We start from the raw sequence: 15,798 nt of genomic DNA on the forward strand, positions 1-15,798 counted from the left end.
TCTAAAATATACTTGAAACTCAAAAAATTAAATCCCCCAACAACAAATCCTCAAAGAAACAACTGCCCAATAAATAAGTGGGCTAAAGACTTAAAAGAGAAACTTCTTTGAAGAGGAAATAAGAATGGCCAATATACACATGAAGAAATGCTCAACCTCTCTATCCATAAAAGAAATGCAAATCAAAACAACATCGAGATACCACCTCACCCCAGTTAGAATGGCTATAATCAAGAACTCTAATAACAACAGATGCTGGAGGAGATGTGGCCAGAAGGAAATCATACTGCATTGGTGGGAATGTAAACTTGTTCAATCAAAGTGTCATTTTTAAAGATAGACTCTGCTGGCTAGTGGTCTGATCAGCAATATGATGACTTACTACGGTTTGGGGAAGGAGGAGAGAAAGTTGAGGAGAAATAAGAGAAAGTTGGAGAAAGGAGAGAAAGTTGGGTTGTAAGTCCTTCTACTATGGGTGCTAATCTTTGCTGTTGTTTCTGATGATCTCAAGAAAAGCTAAGAGTAGATTAGAATAACATTCTTGGCCTATATTAAGTTGTTGTTGAATGCTGGGTTAAAAAATTTTTTTAAAGGAGAAGGAATCTTGGATGTGGACAAGGATGCTCTGAGTTCATGCTAATGAGTATCACGAAGCAAATAAAAGAATTCCAGACGGTTGTTAGTACATGTCTGGTAGGAGCAGAGTAAGAGTTGGAAAGGAGACCAGGAGCTCAAGGTTGGATGGTCACATAAGGATGTCACTCTCTCTGTCCTGCCCTGTCCCCAGCATTACCACTGGATATATATATGCAATTTCCAAAGTCTACATCGAACATCTCAAGGATTCCACAGCCATTTAGTCTCTAATAAGGCATGTTGTCTACTTTTCCCACAGGCTACTTATATCTGGCCATTGAGTATGCCCCTCATGGAAACCTCCTGGACTTCCTGCGCAAGAGCCGAGTGCTGGAGACTGACCCTGCTTTCGCCATTGCCAACAGCACCGCATCCACACTTTCCTCACAACAGCTCCTGCACTTTGCTGCAGATGTGGCCCGGGGAATGGACTACCTAAGCCAGAAACAGGTGTGTTGGGATGACCTTGCTCTGGCCAGCTTTCCTGTGGAGCTCTCTCAAGAGACAGTTTCTTTCTTTTTTTTCCTTTGAAGCATTAAAAAAATTGTCTTTAAGTACTCATACAAAGGAGTTGCCATTTAACGACTGTTTATGAATATACTATATCTTGATCAATGTCACCCTTTCAATATTTTCACTCATCCCTCCTCTAAACCCTCTCCTTCGCTCCTCTTAATGTTGTAGGACTCTTGTCTCCATTTTTCTTCTATTCTCTTCTTCATTAGTCTACCCCCCTCCCTTCTACCCATAGTAGAAGGACCTACAACCCAATCCCTTCCCACTTTCTGGTGTTTTATTTTGTTCCACTCTGATTTTAGATTTCTAAGGAATTACACTGAGATCACCCTTGAAGCTCTCCTATTTTATGTAATACATTTGTATATGCTTGCATACCTCCCAACATATTCACTTGCCCAGAGAGACTAAAGGTCCATGCTTTCCCTTATTTGTGAGAGGCAGTTTCTATGTGTTTGCATGTTTTCCCCCACCAACCTCTTTTCCTTAGTTCCTTCTTAGAATCTCTCTAGCTTTAACTTATCCAGTCTATTTATATGGAACTTAATGTTAGTGCAGACAGCATATTTAGCTAGTGAATTTTGTGGCTTGTATCTAGTGTGGTGCCTTAGCTTATTTGAGCATGGTGTGCCTCCAAATAACTCATGATGGCAGAAGAACTCCACTGCAAAAAAAAAAAATTAATGACAGCTTTTTCCCCCTCCTGAAATGCTTCTCCTAGGATATAGTGGGGCCATGTGGCAGAATCCACTCTCTCAGAGCTGTGGAGAGGTGCTTTCTGGGAGCCAGGTGCTAGTGACTTTTTTTTTTTGTCGGTCATGGGGCTTGAACTCAGGGCCTGGGTGCTGTCCTGAGCTCTTTTGCTCAAGGCTAGCAATCCACCATTTTGAGCCACAGTGCCACTTCTTGTCCCCCACCCCCACCGCACCCTGTACCCCACAACCTTCCCCATGCTAAGGTTTTCTGCTAACAAAATACAGTGAAAACATAAGTACTATGTTGACAATACATGATGTTTTTTTTTTAAATTTCAGTTTATCCACAGGGATCTGGCTGCCAGGAACATTTTAGTTGGGGAAAACTATATAGCCAAAATAGCAGATTTTGGACTGTCCCGAGGTCAAGAAGTTTACGTGAAAAAGACAATGGTAAGTTCAGCCCACTAACACTGATAAGAGTATTTTCTGAGCCAGGAGCTGGCACTGGTGGCTCCCGCCTGTAATCCTAGCTACTCCGGAGGCTGAGGTCTGAGGATCACAGTTCAAAGCCAGCCTGGGCACGAAAGTCCGTGAGACTCTTATCTCTAATAAACCACTAGAAAACTAGAAGTTGTGCTGTGGCTCAAGCAGTAGAGCGCTCTCCTTGAGCTGAAGAGAGCAGGAACAGTGCCTAAGCCCAGAGTTCAAGACCCATGACTAATAACAAGAGAAAAAAAAGAGTATTTTCCTAGGGACTTTCTCTTAGAGTCCCTTGTGACAGCACTGTTCTGAGGGTCAAAGGCATCGCTCTGTATCCTGGCAGATATCAGCTAGGGCAATAAGTGTTCCTTTAGATTTGGTTTCCTAACATCATCCAGTCTTCATGTTTACAATGAAGGGGATGTTGTCACCCATGGCCACAAATTGGATTATTCAAGCAATGGTTAGGATGTCTGGTCTATATCCAGTCTGGACCCTCATGTGTCTTGCTCAGAAACTTTTGACTAGCTCCCAACCCTTCCATACAAATGGCAAACTCAGGAATAAAATAAAAATTTAGCCTCTGTCCCTTAGATCAAAGAAAGAAACAAATGGGTCCTTAAGTCACATAGGGCCCTTTAAAAATGTAAAACTTTTGAGAGACCCACATAAAATTTCTTTCTTCATTAAACGCTCATCATTCACTTAGTCCAAAACCAAGCTTACTTTTCTCTAATGATTGCCACTCTCCCAAATAGCAGTATTTTATCTTCAAATGCAAGGCTGGAGTAGGACCTAACCAGACAGTCTAAGAGGAAGAGGCAAACAAGTCCTCCTGCTTCTGTGGCCACGCTGGAATCATAAAGTCCATTTATGCTTGCTGACAACAAGCCACTATTCTGACTTCCTGGGGAGGAACTGAACACAGAGCTTTGGGGAGGGGAGGTCATAATCCCTGTAGACTTCCCCTCTGTGGGCCATTCAGTGTACCTTCTCTGTGTTCCCATTCATAGTAGCTTTCCTCCCCCTGAGCCCTTAAAAATTATTGTAATTGATAATCATATTTACCTTTGAGCTCTTTGAAAGCAGAGACTGAGTCTGCTATATTCTACAGACTCAGCATACACCTGAAAGAATATAGTAATCAATCAATCAACTAATCTCAATGAGGAAGGATGGACTCCAAATCATTTAGTATATATTTGCAACAGTAAAAACACCTAAGAGTTCTGAAGGGAAAACCAGAATACTGGATTAGCCATTCCTGGCTATTGGAATCAGAGTATATAAATGGTAGAACTCAAGCATTCATATCTTTTTAAAGTTACCAGATGATGCCAAGGTACAATGAGATTGGAAACCTATGATTTAATAATTGGACCAGAGGAAACAGCCACTCTGCCCTCTAGTGGGGAGGCTTCATGGACAGCAGTCTTGGAAAAGGCCTGCAGAAAAGGGCTGAGAAAGATCTTACAGTCTTCCTGAGTCAGCCTCACCCATTGGCTAATGTAGAATGAAATGTACTGCCTTTAAAAGTTTGGACAAATATCTGGGAGGGAGGAATTAGCCTCTCAAAGACAAACAATAGGATACTTGAAGTGAGTAGATAGAAAGGAGCCCAAATCATTGAGGAATCTAGGATCTAGGAAGTTATGCTTCACCCTGACCATTCCTCAATTTATCCAGCTGAGACTATAAAGGGCTCTGGTGTGCTCTTTCAGCCTTGATGACAGATATGCACACTGTTCCTTGTGGTCTGGCAATGCTATCTTTCCCTGATGATGCTCCTTGACAAAGTCACAGTTGACCCTTCTTTTGGAAAAATCTCTCTCTTACGCCAGATACATTTGGTCTCTCCAGCTCAAGGTGGCCCCGTTCCTTGCCTATATCACAACTCATTTCTTGGTTCCATTCCTGCCTTCCCCTTGAAGCCCTTGGGTGCCCCTGAGAGCCATAGGTGACTCAGTGGAGTGACTCAGTGGCTGTCAGATGTGCACCCATGCACATGCAGAAATAAATGCACAACAGGCATTGATAAATGCACATTTTTTTGTTCTTTTAGGTACTAGGGATCGAATTCAGGGCTTCTTGCTTGTTTGGCAAGCATTCGACCACTTGAGCTGTGGTATAATTTGTTATAGAGGTTCACAGAGGTGAGCCTTATAATATTAGCTTGTCCATGAAAACTTGCTCACTCATAGTCCAGCCATTCACAAAACAATGATCAGATCCCCGAGTCTGTTGTGCCTTATGTCTGGTGAATTCCCTGTGGGTCTCAGGAATGGAGAACGCCCCAGCTCTAGGCACACAGAGAGCCTGTGAAGAGTCCCTATATTGTCCTAACTAGCATCTCATTTTGGTCTCCCCAGGGCAGGCTCCCCGTGCGCTGGATGGCAATTGAGTCACTAAATTACAGCGTCTATACTACCAACAGTGATGTGTGAGTATGCTCCTTCTTGGTAAGGGATTGCTTTTCCTTAGAACATACACCTTTGACAGAGGTTTTAAAGAGAAGTAAGAATATCCTGTGTCTCTACAGAGGAAATAAATTTGTGGAATAAATGAAGTCACAGAAGGAAGTTTGCAAATCATTGGTGGCAAGTTTTGGAGTTCTTTGGTTTGTCAGAGACAGACTGCAAGAGGTAGCCTCTTGATCTCTATACAGAGAAAGGGCATCCGGGCCTTCCCATGATTCTACACTTTAGAACTAGCTCAGAGGAAGCAGCCCAGAAGAGCTCTGTGCTCATAGATAGCCGGTTGAGAATAAGGCCAGATAATGGAGTTCACCTCTGCTTGTAGCCACAGTGACAAATCTCTGGCTGGCAGTGACAGGAAGAACTGAGAGTGGATTTAGGCCATGTTGCATTGTGCCCATTTTTAGAAAGAAAAATTGAGGCCATGAATATTGTGGTTACTTGTTCTAGGAGATTTTTGGTTATGAAGGGAAGGAGAGGAGACTGGTAATGACCGTGTCCTCAGGGTGTACTAGGTGCTATGGATGGATTATCTTTGTGTAAACTTGAAGTGAAGATTAATGTCCTCACTTTCAGAAAAGAACCCTTAGAGGTCCCAAGATATTCAGGAATTTGTCCCAGGTTATACTTGTCTTGGGTGGGAAAGGTAGGCTTTAACTCAGATTCTGTCTGGTTTAGGGTTTCACTTGTTTTCTATGGAGTCACCTTGAAGTGAGTTAAGCGCTTTGTCAAAGTAAGCCCTGTTTCCCTGTGGTCACCCTCCCACTATCTGGAGAAGAGCAGAGCCGATTCTATGTATGTGGCTCTGTAACAGTTCCTTTCTGACTGAGGATCACTCACCCTGGCTTTGGGGGCAAGATACGGAGTGGTTGATCTGTTCAAGCTGATGATTGGTTGTTGTATCCCTGTCCCTCCTGCAGATGGTCCTATGGTGTGTTGCTCTGGGAGATCGTCAGCTTAGGTGAGTATCTACATTTACCTTTCAGAAGACACTCTGGGCAAAAGACCCTCCAGTGCTCCCTCCTAAGGCTGCTCCAGGACATTTGTGGGTACTGCTGCCAGATGCAGCAAGCTCACAGACTTCCATGATGAGCACAGTTACCTCTACACTTCTCTTTCTGAAAGCTATATACGTCACATCATATTTAATAATGACCTGGTGGCCATGAACATCATTAGAGATTGTTTGTTACTTCTTAAGTACAGATTTTATAAAGCTTTAGTAAGTTTATATCTCCAGTTTTGGAAACATGTTTAGCCAGTGCAAGTTGCATTTCTAAGGCAATTGAAGAACATAATAAAATGCATATGCCAAGAAAATTCCATGTATGGATTTATATATATATATATATATATATATTTTTTTTTTAATCAATGAGGTGCTACCCAGAAATGTGCTAAGAACTATTATGGGTTTTCCCTTCATTTACTATTGCTTTTGTATTACACGTTTTAAACAATGAATAGATATTACTTTCATCAGTAAAACTGTACAATAACTAGTATTAACAAAATAGAAACTGCATAATTGGAACAAGGAAAAAGAGAAAGGAAAAACTCCAGAGACAGGAGCTCTGCTTTGGGAAGAGTCTCAGCACTGCTGGAAATGAGGCCTGAGCTGGGTCTCTGTGGCAGTCTGTGGTGAAGTCCAGCCTGGTGGGCAGTGGGATTGCTCAGAGGGAGTCACTGGATGCTTACCCCCTCCATACCCTCCCTCTTCCCATCTTGGCTTTGGAGCTTGGAGCTGGAGACCCAGGCTTCCATATCAAAGGGACTCAGGCCTCACTTCCTGTCTTCCAGGTGGTACCCCCTACTGTGGGATGACGTGTGCAGAGCTCTATGAAAAGCTGCCCCAGGGCTACAGGCTGGAGAAGCCCCTGAACTGTGATGATGAGGTGTAAGTCAGGCCTTGTCCCATGGCCCTCGCTTTGCTTTTGTTTGTTTTTTTGCATTTGTTTGTTTTTTGCATTACTGGGTTGAACTTATGGCCTTTCACTTGCTGGGGAGGTACTGAGTCACACTTCCAGCCCATCTCTAGGGCCATCTTATTTTAACCCTTTAATTGCTTGACTTTGATGGAGAAATCATCTGATACACATCCACTCAAATTCCAGACAGCTGAAAAAAAAAATGATGGGCACCTCTTTACTAAGACTGCCATGCAATAGGCAAGGAGCAGTCGATTTCCTGGCATAGAAATCTAGAAGGAATTGAAAGGAACCTTTCGGGGAAATTGAGACAAAGAGGGACAACAAATGCAGAACAATACAAACTGAAGTATGAAATAAACCAATCAATTTGTCCATGAAGAAATAAATGTATGGGACCTTAGGGAGAAAGAAGTCAATGTCTGCTGAGATTTCTATTTGGGAATAAGAATTATTTAGAGAAAAAGAACACTTAGATCTGGTGACCCCTCCCCCTCCCCTTACAGAACCAGGCTTGGTAGAAGCTGACTAAGGTCCTTGCAAGAGTGAAGGGCTCTAGGTTATCAAGATGCTGCCACTTCTGAGAGAGACAGAGACACACACACACAGAATGTGTGTGTGTTTTATTACTTTATCACTAATACCACTGAGCCTAGGCATGGTACACTTGGGAGCATTTTGGTTTAAGGTCAGCGATTCAAAATGTTAATGAGACCCCATTTCAATGAACATGGAAGTATACCACGGCCATTCCCGTTTTGTGGGAGACATACATAGGAGATCGTGGTCTGAGGCCAGCCGTGGTCAAACCTCAGACCCTGTCTGAAAAACCAACTAAATCTGGGGCTAAGTGGTCGAGCACCTGCCTAACAAGCACAGGGTCTAAGAACCCCAGTACTGTCAAGTAATTGATGATGATGATGATGATGATGATGTCACTGTTACAGGATATCCTTGGATGGTCACTAGACAAAAACCCCTCAAATTTCTCCTGGAATTCATTTCTGAAGGAGATTTTCCATGACTAAGAAATGTTTGGTAGCATGTGTCATCTATGACACCTAGGCCAAACCCTGATGTCTTTGATAGAAGTACTTCTTATACACACGTACATAAGACTTGTCTGAGGCATCTGGTAAGCATATGAGTCTTAAACCCACTCCAGACATCCTCTAGATCTATGGAAGGTCCCAGGAATCTGTATTATCACAATAACTAAGAATGAGTACTTCTGACCACATTGGTGGAAGTATGGCCACAGACCAGTGTGTTGACCTGATAAGAAACGAAGAAATGACACATGCAGAGGACACTTACTAGGTTCCATACTTCCACCTTTGGCTGCCAGAGTTCATTCGTGTGCATCAAGCTGTTAAGTTTCTCCCCCTTTTCTTGCCTGCCACTAAGACTGACGCAGTCCTGGAGTTAACTCTGTTATAACTCTTTCCTTTCAAAGGTATGACCTAATGAGACAGTGCTGGAGGGAGAAGCCTTATGAGAGGCCATCATTTGCCCAGATCCTAGTATCCTTAAACAGGATGTTAGAAGAACGAAAGGTAAGCATACATTTCGAGGAGGGAACTCTGAACTGAAATGGAATCCCTGAGATGCCCATGGTGGTTCATAAAAAATCCTTGATAGAGTTCCACAAACATTTTTGGACATAACCTTAGGTATTACAAGGATATAAAGGATGTGCCCCCAACTTGAAGAAACTACAAGTTGGAGGAACTAAGATTTCTGTGCAAGATATAATCCAACATAGACCCACCCCCCCACATACACAAACATGCACACACACACAAACATGCAGAGTAAAACATATTTAGAACTCACCTAAGAGAGCTAGAAGGAATCTCAGTCAAACACTCTGACCTTTTACTTTTAAAAATGCAACAAACTCAGAGAGGTAAAAATGAGTTGCCCAAGGACACAGCAAGTAGACATACAACCTGCCAACAGGATGCTATGAAGAATCAGGGTTATTGAAGAATCAAAGGTAATTGGCTGTACCAATGTGGGGGTCAACAGAATAATTAATCTAGGTTAAGGAAATGACATTTTAGTATCATCAAAACCCAACTGGTAATACAACCAGAGATGTGGGTGAGTCCACATGGCACAGTGTAAGATTAGAGAGAAGGGAGTCCTAGGAATTCTAACATTGTCGGCAGGGACCAATGAGGGGTAATGAGAGAAAGGAAAGGATTGGTGCAGTATCAAAATATTCCTTGCAGTAGCCAAGGGATGAATTTCAGGGGGAAAAAAACACAACTAACCAAATATGACAGAGTCCTCCACTCTCCCCCAAGGACATAGTATGTGAATTGAGGCAAATTAAAATCCAGGGTATAGACATAACTGCTCACACAGAGGCAGACCCAAGACAATGCATACCTTTAAACCATTCTTGCTCTTCTAGACCTACGTGAACACGACGCTTTATGAGAAGTTTACCTATGCAGGAATTGACTGCTCTGCTGAGGAAGCGGCCTAGAACAGAGCACCTTCCGTATCCTCTACTTCTTTTTCCTGGCATGAGAGATCCTTGAGAGCTGCTAAGCAAATCAGCCAGCCTCTGCCGGATGTGAAATAGAAGTGTACATACATGGCGCTACGTCAGGAGCCTTGAACACCCACCCCCCCACCCTGCCTCTGTGTGGATCTAGAGAATGCGCAGACTCTGAGGAGATTGTACATACTGTTTTGAGGAAGAATGTGCTGAAATCAGAATGCCTGTTTGTTGATTTCATATAATATATTTTTCTAAAAATGTGGACTTTGTAGGAAGGCATGAAAATACAGTTACTTAAGACGTAACTCATTTTTGTCCTAGATATTTTTTATATTTACCTGTATACATGAATACTACGAAGTGTGTTGCAGTGCAGAAGTAAAATATTGTTAAGAAACCTAACAATTAGCCTGACAGTAGAGGTAAGAAAAGTGAGGGACAGGGATGAGTTTTAACAGGATGTGGACTAGTATTTAAGAGGCTAACAATTCCAAATGATGTAGCAGAGATTCTCCTGTCTCTCTGTCTTGTCCCTCACCTGTAGCAATGGTTCCAATTTCATCTGGTCACGTGACAACTTTGCCTTGAGTCTCTATAGCCTCCAAGTCAGTCCAGAAGGTTAACATCTAATACATTTCTTGGAAGCTTATAATGCTTTAGAGAAGTATAAATAATGCTAATAGATGTATTAGTGGTATTTTCTTGTACTTCCTCAGGTAATATTGACTTGTATAGTTTAAGAAATAATATAACTAGAAAGGCAGGAGTGACATTAGAGTAATGTGTGAATTTATTGAATTAACATCCCAAAGTATATTGTACTGTGTACAAAGTTTTAGCTTTGATCAGTTGTGAGTTTTATCATTTATACTATAAGCAGATGTTGCACTGGGATCATGCTATAAGTGAATAAAATGTCTTACCTATCCACATTTTGTTCAGAAGTGTGTCTCATGGGCCTTGGAAACTATCTTTATTATACTTTATGAAGAATGTCTTAAATTACCAAACTCTCACTTGTCACTGTTAAGTCTGCAGAGCCGCTGAGGAGTAGACTCCATCAGACATGAGTTTGAAGCTCACAAGACTGGTAAATTCTCCAGCCATGGGTACTACCTGTAAGGTGTATTAAATAGGTATATTAAATAGGTAGCTTTTATTAGGTAGCCGATGAAAAGAACACCTCGTGCTATTCAGGCAGGAGAAGAAGTTTATTTACCAAACTGCTGCTCCCACCATGCATAGTAGAGAGGCATGGCTGAAAAAGAAAAAGGGGGATGGGGAACCAACCTCTGGGCCAGGACTTATCTAGGCCAGGGACAGGAAGAAGTGTGGCCAGGTGGGAAAAAGGTGTGGCCACACTGGATCTGGATGTGACCTCAGGGTCTGGGACCCTCCTAAGGTCAGATGGGAGGCCTGTGACCAGAGGTGGTCCAGGATGTGACCTAGCAGGAGGGGAAGGTGACTGCTTCCAGGTCTGCTAGTTACCTAAGTAACAGATACTGGGCGGGAACTTAGCCAAGAGGTAGGGAGGTGTCCCTGTGCAGACCTCTGTACCTAGTTCAGAGTGCCTGTACCTAGTTCATTTTCTTGCCCCAGGCTGGTGTTCCAGTGTGCATTCTGTTAAATGGTAATTTGTGGTGTATAAAGTCCTACATTTCTGCTTTCTTAAATTTTCCTGTCTTCTTATGTATTCAAACATGACTACATATCACATCTCAATTTATTCCAAACACTGCTGTCACACAGCAGCATATTCAAGAGGAGATCCACAGCCAGCCCAAGACTGGTGGAGTAGCATTTATTTATAAATAGAAATGCAAAGGCAGAGTTATTGAAATAGAGGTCCAGAGTGATACAATCTCAGTGGTGGGGTAGAAGATACCAGCCTTCATCTCTCTACAACACACACACAAACACACACACACACACACACACACACACACACACACACACACACACACACACACACGCACGCATGCACAGAGAGAGAGAGAGAGAGAGAGAGAGAGAAAGAGAGAGAGAGAGAGAGCTAGTCACAAACCAGAAATGGGTCAGAGGGGGTTCAAGGGCCCATTAAGGAATGTGTCAATGTAGTAGAACAAAACTCCCCAAATAGCTACATGGAGGATGCTGCTGGTGCTAATGGTATAACCGAGATGCCAGAGACAGCGATACAAAGAGAAAAGGCAGAGCATATGGGTGTCAGCCAGTTATGCAATAGGAGTTACTTTGGCTCCCAGAAACTTCTTGTTTGAAGGAAACACTGAAATATCTTGTGTTGAGATAATCAACAACAATTACTATCTATTCATTTATCACTTCTTTATGGCAAAAATATTTCAATTCCATTCTTATATATCTATACAGTTCACTCTAAATACCAACGTTTGTGTGGCATATATATCACCTTATAAATTTTACAGAATGGATTCTATAGTATAGGTTCTGTATGACAGAATGTCATTCAGTTAATATAAATTATGATGTAATAGTTACAAAATTGTCTTAATGGGTTTATAATTCATAAAGGTGTAATTTGTGTGACAATAAGGGTTTTAAAAGAGAGGAAAGGGAAGGGAGGATACTGGAACAAAACTTATACATATTATTGAGACTAAGATGGTATTAATCTGAAATAGATTCCTGTCAGATGGTAATTATAATCCTCAGGTCAAACACTTTGAAAGGGCTGGCAAATAGAAATCGATTTGTTGACTTACTTCTTGTTCTTGAAGTAGGGAGACCAGGTCTAGCTGGTGCCATATTGGCCACATGGTATGTGGTAGGGTCTGGCATTCTGTCTTCATGGTGGGGGAAGGAGAAGTCCTGCCTCCCAGGTAATGGCCGCGCCTGTATTTCTAAAGGAAGGGAAGGCCTATCCCCATGTGATAGGCTTGGCTGAATTTCTGGAGGCAGGGGCATCTGGCTGATAGGTTACTAGATCTGTTGCCCAGGACTGGGAGTTTCCTGTGATCTTGCCCTCTGACCTAACCCTGTTTAGGTCTGGACCAGCTCAGGTGCCATTACACCATGCCACCTGTCTGTCTATTCGTGTCCTGTGTCCTGTCTCCTGGCTGTTCTCCGGACACCATGGCATTCCAGCTCAGCTCTCCATTGGAGCTGAACTGGTTTGTTGGTATTGTTTTTCTTCTTTCTTTCCTCTCTGGCCCTGTTTCCTGTGTTAAGTGTATTTGCTGGCTGCAGGTCTTTGTAATTAGCCGCCTGCAGACCACTAATGCCCCAGTAAAGATTCCTTTGTCACCTGTGTGCCTCTGTGCAGAGATTATTTCAGTTCCCCTAGTCGATGATAAAATACTGAGTACCAAAGTAACTTAAAGCTGGTCATGAAAAATTCTGCATTCTTTACAAAATTTTTCTGCCATGAAGAAATAAGGATTAAAATAACTAATGAATTACAAGAAAGTAGGCAACTCTGTGTACCTTTTTATTATACTAAAGTACTTCTGTAATAAAAATGTCTTGCTGTCCTTAAACCTAATAGGAATCTATCTATGTTTATATATAAATATATTTATATATGCTTATATATAAATAAATAGATATGTATAGATGACTTTAGCATAGTAAAGCAAATACATTACATTTCTTGAAAAGTCTCAGGAATCTGAGCTACAGAAGATGAGGTAAGTTATTAGGATGAAATTCACAAAAGCACTGAGTTTGAATATGGGGCTGGCTGGGTGATTACCAATGGTCAGTTGCTTTCTCTTAAGTATCATAAATGAGTTGTGCTTTACCTTTGAAACCACCTAAGAGGAAAGGCAGATTCTAGAATCGACATGAACTCTTCTAGACATTATCTTAAACATGGGGTTTGGGGAGAGGTATTGTTCACTAAGTGATCAGTTCTTGGAAGGGAAAAAAAACATTAGTGCTTTGGGAGTCACAAACACTTTAAATGTTTCTTCCTCCCTGGGAGACTTGGAGGGTTAATTTCAAAGCTTGGAAGCACGTGTGCAGTCTTCCCTGGGGGCTGGGGGTAGTTGGGTACATCTGGTTTTGATTGGTAATTAATCTGCGTCCCACCCTACCCTTCAGTAGAAGAACCCCCGCCCCCCACACACACCCTGAGCACAGAAAACCCCCGACAATCCTTCCTTAATTCTGGGGATGAAGGCGAGAGGATTGAATCACAGGACACTTCGCACAGGCATCCACGGGCAGCCTTCCCGAGATCCTGGACGCTAGGAGTGGAAGTTTCCTGGACCCCGGTGGAGAGACCACACCAAACCCCAGCGACCCAGCTGGACCCCGCGGGGAGCCCAGCAGCCCTGCCGCAGCTCTGCTTCAGGCACTCTCTCTTGTTAAGACAGGCGGGGATAGGAGGGGTCCCCGGACCCCTACTACCGCCAATAGCTTCCTGAGCACACTGGACCTGTTCCTGGCCCACCCAAGACATCAAGACCCAACAGGTACATGAGAAACACCCCCCCAAAAGGACCCTAGCCCACGGTAAACCCCTGTTTACACTGTATTTGATGTTGGTGCCCTGCATCTTGTATATACACTTCTCTAATCTGGGGAGGGGAAGGGAAAAAACAAAATGCTTAAATAGGGATATAGGTTGACCCATTGTAACAATGAGATGTACAAGAGACTATGTTGAAAATGAACTTTACAACTTCGACGGGGGCAGCTGGGGAGGTGGGGAGGGAAAGGGTGGTAGGGGGAAAACAAAGGAGGAGGCAACAATGCTCAATAGGAAATGGACTCATTACCCTGCTTAATGTAACTGTAACCCCTTTGTACCGCATTTGTACATTAAAAAAACATACCAATAAAAAAAAATAAAGGCCCCTAGCACGCCCACTGTTCAGCATGTCTTAGTGGGAGTTGCAGCTGGGAGGGAGAAGGTGGAAATAAAGGATGAGGCCCTGTCTTGTTTCTTATCACCTCCTATCTACAGGAACTGGACCTAAGCACCTGAAAAAAACCTCCCCCCACAAAAACAAAAAACAGAGGCAATAGATAACTCCCAAGATAGAGGGACAAATCCCTTGCCCCACTTTGAGAGCTTGGGAAGTGGCAGATAGTAGTAAGTGAGCAGCTTAGAATGATCATGGCTCACCATGATCTTCAAGAAAAAGCAGCTCAGAGGTCCAGAAGATATGTTGGGGAAATGCAGGTTCAGTGAGCCTTGGAGGGCCAGCAGTGGGCAAATAAGACCTTACTCCACCAGCCTGAGCTGTCTGACCTTACTTGCAGACTAGGGCAGACAGTGGGGACTGGCAGACAGCCAAAAACCCTTGGTGTACCCTCACCCAGTTGCCTTAAAAGCAAAGAGCCTTGATTGACTTTCACAATGAATCCTATCTTTTAAGTGTGCCCAGTGCAGCAGGATGCAGAAGCCATGTTTTGAAATACAGTGAACCTCTCTCTCAGGCCATTTTAGAATGTGACACTCCTTCACTTCCTCCACAGTGTTTCTCAACTAGAAACAAGTTATGGGATTTGAAAGTGACCCTTCCACCTATTTCTAATCAAGCAAATTCTTGGTACCTCTCAGGGATGGAATGGTGGCCAGAGAGAAAAGGCAGGCATAATTATTAGTCATTCTTTGTAGGAGTTAGACATTCTTCCCCAGGAGCCCTTGCATTGGCTCAACATGACCAGGCTTTGCACCCGGACCGCTTCCAAGCATCTGCAATCATCTGTCTTCAGCAGTCACCACCAAAGCTCTAGGTTCTTGAAAACCACAAGCACACATATTGGCAGCCTCCTCTAAAAATGTCAAATCGTGTGAGCTGCTGTTGGAGGGGTAGGAGGTGAGCTCTGATCACAGCCATTCCCACTGGCTGGGAAACTAGCCACTATTAGCAGAAGAACAAAAGGTGAGCCCCTGTTTGACCAACTCTGTTCCCTCAAAGGTAGAATCTTAAATAGTTCTAAATTATGCAGGGACAGACCATTACTTTCTCAACCAATGGTGAGTGAGGCATGCTGGAGAAAATGGTGAGCAAAGGGTTCAAAGGATCCATCAAGAATAGTAGACGTGGCAAGTGAGAAGAGTTTTCTGTCCGAAAGGAAGAACATAAGTACTCCTACCTGCAAGTCCTTTGACTTCAGTTGTAAATTTGAGTGTCCAATTTCACGGGTCATAGAGAGAACCTGTTTAAAGGTGAGAGATATATTTGTCCCTTTCAAGCCAGTGATGTTAGGCAAGGTATCTGGTTTGGTTTATCCCTGCATTCATTTCTTTTTTTTTCTTTTTTTTTGGGGGGGGGCGCTGTCCCTCAGCTCTTCAGCTCAAGGCTAGCGCTCTACCACTTGAGCTACAGCGCCACTTCTGGCTTATTTCTTTTTGCTTATGTGGTGCTGAGGACTCGAACCCAGGTCCTCAGGCATGCAAGGCAAGCACTCTACCACTGAGCCACCTTCCCAGCCCCCCTGCATTCATGTCTTGATTTGTATAAGTTGCCTGTCATAGGACAGTAAGATTCAGTGTGACATTAAAGAGAATACTCAGTAAATGGAAGCAACAGTGCAGATAGAAATTCCTTCCAAGGCCTCTTCCCTGCAGCCACCCA

At 43.1% G+C, this 15,798-nt stretch overlaps 1 protein-coding gene across 2 annotated transcripts in view; it reads left to right on the plus strand.

The window, feature by feature from the left end:
* The window catches only part of Tek (TEK tyrosine kinase, endothelial), a 99,621-nt gene extending 89,444 nt beyond the window's left edge, over positions 1-10,177 (plus strand). For both annotated transcript variants that reach the window (XM_013020830.1, XM_013020831.1), the window contains exons 17-23: positions 896-1,086; positions 2,187-2,300; positions 4,700-4,770; positions 5,725-5,765; positions 6,605-6,701; positions 8,189-8,288; positions 9,155-10,177. In XM_013020830.1, coding sequence (XP_012876284.1) covers positions 896-1,086; positions 2,187-2,300; positions 4,700-4,770; positions 5,725-5,765; positions 6,605-6,701; positions 8,189-8,288; positions 9,155-9,229 — 689 coding nt within the window. In that variant the 3' untranslated portion in view covers positions 9,230-10,177. The remainder of the gene's footprint in view (positions 1-895; positions 1,087-2,186; positions 2,301-4,699; positions 4,771-5,724; positions 5,766-6,604; positions 6,702-8,188; positions 8,289-9,154) is intronic.
* The last annotated feature ends 5,621 nt before the right edge of the window (positions 10,178-15,798 follow it).

This window comes from Dipodomys ordii, unplaced genomic scaffold (genome assembly GCF_000151885.1).
Source record: "Dipodomys ordii isolate 6190 unplaced genomic scaffold, Dord_2.0 Scaffold53, whole genome shotgun sequence".
Lineage (NCBI taxonomy): Eukaryota > Metazoa > Chordata > Mammalia > Rodentia > Heteromyidae > Dipodomys > Dipodomys ordii.